General features: G+C 40.6%; 1 protein-coding gene across 1 annotated transcript in view; it reads right to left on the reverse strand.

Annotated features, from left to right (window-relative positions):
- CCDC173 (coiled-coil domain containing 173) overlaps positions 1 to 6702 on the reverse strand; it is a 48823-nt gene that overhangs the window by 15112 nt on the left and 27009 nt on the right. The window contains exon 6 of the mRNA XM_003800856.2: positions 4635 to 4774. Within this exon, the coding sequence (XP_003800904.1) occupies positions 4635 to 4774 (140 nt within the window). The remainder of the gene's footprint in view (positions 1 to 4634; positions 4775 to 6702) is intronic.

A 6702-nucleotide genomic window follows, 5' to 3' on the forward strand; every position in this document is an offset into this window, starting at 1 on the left:
AGCTCAGGAGTTGGAGGTTGCTGTGAGGGTGATGCCATAGTACTCTACCCAGGGGGACAGCTTGAGGCTCTGTCTCAAAAAAAAAAAAAAGAATGCAAAAGTATGGCCGGGTACAATGGTTCACACCACAATGCCTGGCTATTTTTTTTTGGGTTGCAGCCATCATTGTTGTTTGGCAGGCCCAGACTAGATTTGAACCCGCCACCTTAGGTGTAGGTGGCTGGTGCCTTAGCCACTTGAGCCACAGGCGCCAAGCCATACTTTTGCATTCTTAAATCATTTTTTAAAACATTCTTTCCACTCATTTTGTTCAAGTGTTGTAAGCTCACTTTCATAGGTGTGAACAGCTTCTTCAGGGCTGGAGAACATTCTTCCACACATGTGATTTTTTACTGTAGGGAACAGGAAATAATCACATGGGACCAGGTCAGAACTGTAGGGTAGATAGGTCATAAGTTTAACCTGTGTGGATCCAGGAACTGAATGGTGATGTTGGCTGTGTGGGCACAGGTGTTGTCATGGTACAAGATGGTCCCCCACAGTCCTATCCTTGGCTGCCATTCTCGAAGCTTCCAGAAAACTTTTGGTAGACATGCTGTTGTGTACCACTGATAGTAAGAGGTCTTTGCTCCTTCAGAGGAACAACTGCAACACGACTACTTTGGGAGAAGAAAGTTGCCATAGTTTTCTTTCCAACACTTCAGGGCCTCTTCACTTCGGTTGACAGATTTTCATCAGGAAAACTCCACACTGTTGACTGACACTTATTCTCTAGATCAAACTGGCAAATCCAGGTTTCATCACCAATAATAATGTCAGAGATGTGTCAAAACTTGCCTCCATTGAATCTGACCAGCATTTCTTCACACTACTCAACATGGAGGTGCTTTTGCTCATCTGTCAAAGTGTGAGGCACCTATAGGGATGCAACTTTCCTGACTTGAAGATAGATAATCGTGCAGGATGTTGGATGCTGTCAGTGACTCAATCTTTAGTGCTGCTTCAGTGTCTTTAAATATCACTTGATCATTTTTGTGAACCATTTTTTCCACAGCCACGTTTTCCTCAGTCTTTCAGTGAAGTTTGGCTTCTTCTAAATTCTCGAAACCACCAAAAAAAGCTGTATAAGAAGGAGTAAGGTCCCCCAAAGCCCATCGCAAATGCAAGGCTTTGTGACTTATTTAACCTACTTTTAAATCATAGCAAATCATTTTGTGACAATGAATAGTGCTGTCTTTCTAGCTCAATAGCTGATGTCAACTGAGTGCCATGAGGACGGAAACAAATGAAAGCCCTCCCAGCAACACCCTCCTTGCAATGAGCTGAGCAAGTTAAAACTTGCCCATGTGAATCAGAAAGGGCACTGCTTTTGACTATATTTCTGGGAAGTGAAATAATGGACCATAACACAGTCTGTCTCAAAACTTTCATAGTGACCTTCATGAAAGTTACCAAAATCCCAAGTAAATCCATCCCTTCTAATATTCTGTCTGGTATTTCTTGATAGCATTTTGTTGACTTGATTTGTTCATGTTTCTCTCTTCCATTATACTTTGAGGTGCCTAAGATCAGGGATTGAATGGGTCCTCTCTCTAACCAAGCAACAAACATGTGCCTGGTACATCATAACAAAAAATACATTTTGTTAAAGAAATAGGTATATTTTTATTTATGAAATTGGGCAAAAAAATACTTTAGTTGTGACAAATTCACTAATTTGTTGACTGAATTTGCAAAGCAAATGTGAGAAATAATGGGAAAGCATATACCCCAATAACATTATAATCTAACATGGAGTAAAAACATTTATGCAAATAACTATACAAGGCAAAGGGTAATACTTGTGAATACCATGAAAAAGCTAGGTAGAGATATGGATGAAGAAGAAAAAAAAGAAAGCTCTCACAGAAATGGTGACATTTCAGGTAGAATTTCAAAAAAACAATATTTTAAACACATTCATTGATTGCCCTCTATGTACCTAACACTATTCCAAGTGCTGGGACCTAAGAATGAGCAAAAAACATTAAAAGTCAGGCATAAGTTGGGCACAGTGGCTTACATCTGGGTTGAGGTGAGAGGATTGCTTGAGGCAGGAGTTCAAGATCAGCCTGGGCAACACCTCATCTCTATAAAACAATTTTTTTTTCTTTGCCCAAATCTCCTCTGTGGAGGCCACGTCCCTCCCCAGCTGCTGAGACTATTGCTGCTGATAGTTCACAGCTGCATCCCCTCTAAAAAAAAATTTTTTTAGGCTCAGTGCCGATAGCACCGTGGTTATGGTTCCAGCCACATACATTGAGGCTGGCAGGTTCAAACTCAGCCCAGGCCAGCCGAACAACAATGACAACTGCAACAACAACAACAACAACAAAAATAGCCAGTGCCTGTAGTCCCAGCGACTTAGGAGGCTGAGGCAAGAGGATCACTTAAGCCCAAGAGTTAGAGGTTGCTGTGATGCCACAGCACTCTACCAAGGTGGTAACATAATGAGACTCTGTCTCAAAAAAAAAAAAAATTTTTTTTTAAATTAGCTGGGCATGGTGGAACACATCTGTAGTCCCAGATACTCAGGAGGCTAAGGCAGAAGGATTGCTTGAGCCTAGGAGTTCCAGGTGTAGCATCACACTTTGAATAGCCACTGTGTTTCTAAAATAATTTTTAAAATAATAAATAAAATAAATATCTATGCCCTCGTGGAACTTTCATTAGTGCTGTGGGAGAAGGACAGTAAATAAATGATTAAAACATATAGAGCAAAAAGGAAAAAGAAAGCAGTTAAAATCATAAGCAATTGGGAGAAGGTATAATTTTAAATAAGGTGGTCATGGAAAGTTTCAATGACAATATTTAAGTAAAGGTCTGAAAGAGGCTCGGTGCCTGTGGCTGGCACCAGCCACATACATCTGAGCTGCTGGGTTCAAATCCAGCCTGGGCCCACCAAATAACAATGATGGCTACAACTAAAAAATAGCTGGGCATTGTGGCAAGTGCCTATAGTCCTAGCTACTTAGGAGGTGGAGACAGGAGACTCGCTTGAGCTCATGAGTTGGAGGTTGCTGTGAGCTGTGATGCCAAAGTACTCTACCCAGGACGACAACTTGAGGCTCTGTCTCAAAAAAAAAAAAAAAAAAAAAAAAAGATCTGAAAGAGTTCAAGGAGTAAGTTATCTGTTCTCTGGATGTGACCTTTACCTAGAGAAGGTAGAGAAGAAGTCCAGTGTAGGGGAGAATAAGGTTAGGAGAGAACAGAAAGAGATGAGGCCTGAGAGATGATGGTTGGATCAGCTGTGAAGTAGGGTAGGGATAGAGCTTTATGGGCCACTGTAAGACTCTAAGTGAGATATGAAGCCACCGGCAGATTTTACAAGAAGCATGATCTAGACAGAAACATCCCATATTGCAATATGGCCTCCTATTCTTCTTTCTCTTCCCTATCCCAAACTACTCACTAAAGTAAACAATGATCTCTAAATCTGTTGCACGCTTGGTTTTTAAAATCTTATTTAATCCTTCTATTGAAAGATTAACACTAATGACTATTTCCTTCTTACTGGAACTCTTCTCTTTTTTTTTTTTTTTTGAGACATAACTTCAAGCTGTCCCCCTGGGTAGAATGCTGTGGCGTCACAGCTCACAGCAACCTCCAACTCCTGGGCTCAAGCGAGTCTCCTCCTGCCTTCACCTCCCAAGTAGCTGGGAACACAGGCGCCTGCCACAACGCCTGGCTATTTTTTTGGTTGCAGCCGTCATTGTTGTTTGGTGGGCCCGGGCTGCATTCAAACCTGCCACCTTTGGTGTATGTGGCTGGCACCTTAGCCACTTGAGCCACAGGCACTGAGCCCTATTCTCTCTTGATGTTTCTATGGTTTTCCTCCAATCTCTAGAAACTATTCTTTGGCCTTCACATTATCTTCTTTCTCAATGTGACCCTTAAATATGGAGTTCCCCAGGTACTATCAACCTTTATTTCTTACTTACCTAAGTGAGTTCACCGGTATCCACAACTCCACCTACCACATATATACCAATGGCTCACAAAGCCATCTCCCTCTTATAGAGCAGACCAGTATTTCCAACCATCTACCACACAATTTCTTAGATGTTTCAAGGGTACCTCAAATAACATGTCCCAATTGAAATCAAGTCACTAAATACTCTTCTCATACATACAATATACTAAGACTTCTCTTCCTAAAGACAACTCTCTTATCGCAACTTCTGATTTGTAGGAAAATAATTTTCCTTTTTTTTGAGACAGAGCCTCAAGCTGTCCCCCTGGGTTGAGTGCTGTGACCAAGTAGCTGGGACCATAGGCGCCTGCCACAGTGCCCTGCTATTTTTTGGTTGCAGCTGTCATTGTTGTTTGGCGGGCCCGGGCTGGATTCGAACCCACCATTGAGCCACAGGCACCTAGCCGGAAAATAATTTTCAAACAGTACTTCATTATTTATTTACTTTAGAGACAGGGTCTCACTTTGTCACCCAGGCTGGAATGCAGCAGTTTGATTATAGCTCAGTGCAGCTTCAAACTCCTGGGCTTAAGCCATTCTCCTGCCTCAGCCTCCCAAGTAGCTAGCTAGAACTAAAGGCAAAGCCACTATGCTAAGCCAACAAATTATTTTAAAAGCCTACCTGTGTGTTTCAGCTTCTTTTTCTTTCCTCATTAGTGTAAGACGCTTTTTTGCTTTGATAAATTTTCTAATCTTTTCATTTTCTTCCTCTTGCTGCTGTTGCTCTACAGCTTTGATGATATTTTTATCATGTATATGTTCCTTGGGGAAAAAATTATTATATTATCCTATCACAAAGGAAAATATCTTTCAACACATCAATATCTAATAAGAACCTATCAAATTCTGACCAAGTCATTTCTCTATAAGACATTTTTACCAAAGAGATGATCAGAGATACACATAAATATTTATACCATGTACTTTCTCTCATAGTTATTTATAATAGCAAACAAATTGGAAATAACTTCTAAAAATTCAATAATAGAGAAATGGTTAAATAAACCATAGTCTCAATGACTTAGGATGATACAAATAATATAATCAATAAGTGGGAAGGTTTGGGCAAGACCCTCAGATAAAAAAAGAAAAAAGAAATAAGTCGAGGGGGAGAAAGCAGAATACATGTATAAAATAATATATAATATTATATATTCCAATTTCAGAAATCTATATAAGTACATATCATTGTTAACAGTAGTTATCTCTGGGCTCGGTGCCTGTGGCTGAAGTGGCTAAGGTGCCAGCCAAATACACCTAAGGTGGTGGGTTTGAATCCAGCCTGGGCCCGCCAAACAACAATGATGGCTGCAACCAAAAAATAGCCAGGTGTTGTGGCGGGCACCTGTGGTACCAGCTACTTGGGAGGCAGAGGCAGGAGACTCGCTTGAGCCCAGGAGTTGGAGGTTGCTGTGAGCTGTGATGCCACAGCACTCTACCCAGGGGAATAGCTTGAGGCTCCGTCTTAAAAAAAAAAAAATAGTAGTTATCTCTGGTATGAGATAATTGATGACTTTTATACCTTATCAATGATTTTCAGTATTCCTTTTTTTTTTTTCTGTGAAACAGAGTCTCACTTTGTCATCCTGGGTAAAGTGCTAAGGTGTCATAGCTCACAGCACAAACCTTAAACTCTTCAGTTCAGGCAGTCCTCTGGTCTCAACATCTGGAGTAGCTGGGACTATAGATGCAGGCCACAATTTCCAGCTAGTTTTTTCTGTTTTTCGTAGAGACAGGGGTCTCACTCATGCTTAGCCTGGTCCCAAATGCCTGAGTTTAAGCAATCCACCCACCTTGGCCTACCAGAGTGCTAGGATTACAAGTGTGAGCCACTGCACCAGGCCTCAAATTGGTTTTGTTTTTTTATTTTTTATTAAATCATACCTGTGTACTTAAATGCAATTATGGGGTACAATGTGCTGGGTTTATATACAATTTGAAATACTTTCATCAAACAGGTTAACATAGGCTTCACTGCATTTTCTTAGTTACTGTGTTAAGATATTTATATTCTACCCTTAGTAGATTTAACATGTACCCTTGTAAAATGCACCATAGTTGTGGTCCCACCAATTACCCTCCCTCCACCCATTCTCCCCCTCCCTCCCATTCCTCTCCTCTTTCCCCTTCATCTTGGGCTACAATTGGGTTATAGCTTTCATATGGAAATATGGGTGCTTATAAATTAGTTTCTTTTTTTTTAATTATTTATTTATTTATTTCAGTTTTTGACCGAGGCTAGGTTTGAACCCACCACCTCTGACATATGGGGCTGGCACCCTACTCCTTTGAGCCACAGGCACCACCCTATAAATTAGTTTCATCGTAGGGCTGAGTACATTACTTTTTCTTCCATTCTTGAGGTACTTCACTAAGAAGAATATGTTCCAGCTCCATCCAAGTAAACATGAAAGAGATAAAGTCTCCATCTTTCTTTAAGGCTGCATAATATTCCATGGTGTACCTATACCACAATTTATTAATCCATTCATGGGTCGATGGGCACTTGTGCTTCTTCCATGACTTAGCAATTATGAATTGGGCTCCAATAAACATTCTGGTGCAAATATCTCTGTTATAAAGTGATTTTTGGTCCTCTGGATATATACCTAATAGAGGAATTGAAGGATCGAATGGCAGGTCTATTTTTAGATCCCTAAGTGATCTCCAAACATCTTTCCAAAAGGAAC

This window comes from Otolemur garnettii, unplaced genomic scaffold, assembly GCF_000181295.1.
Source record: "Otolemur garnettii isolate 467f Iridium unplaced genomic scaffold, OtoGar3 scaffold00187, whole genome shotgun sequence".
In the NCBI taxonomy this organism is placed as follows: Eukaryota; Metazoa; Chordata; class Mammalia; order Primates; family Galagidae; genus Otolemur; species Otolemur garnettii.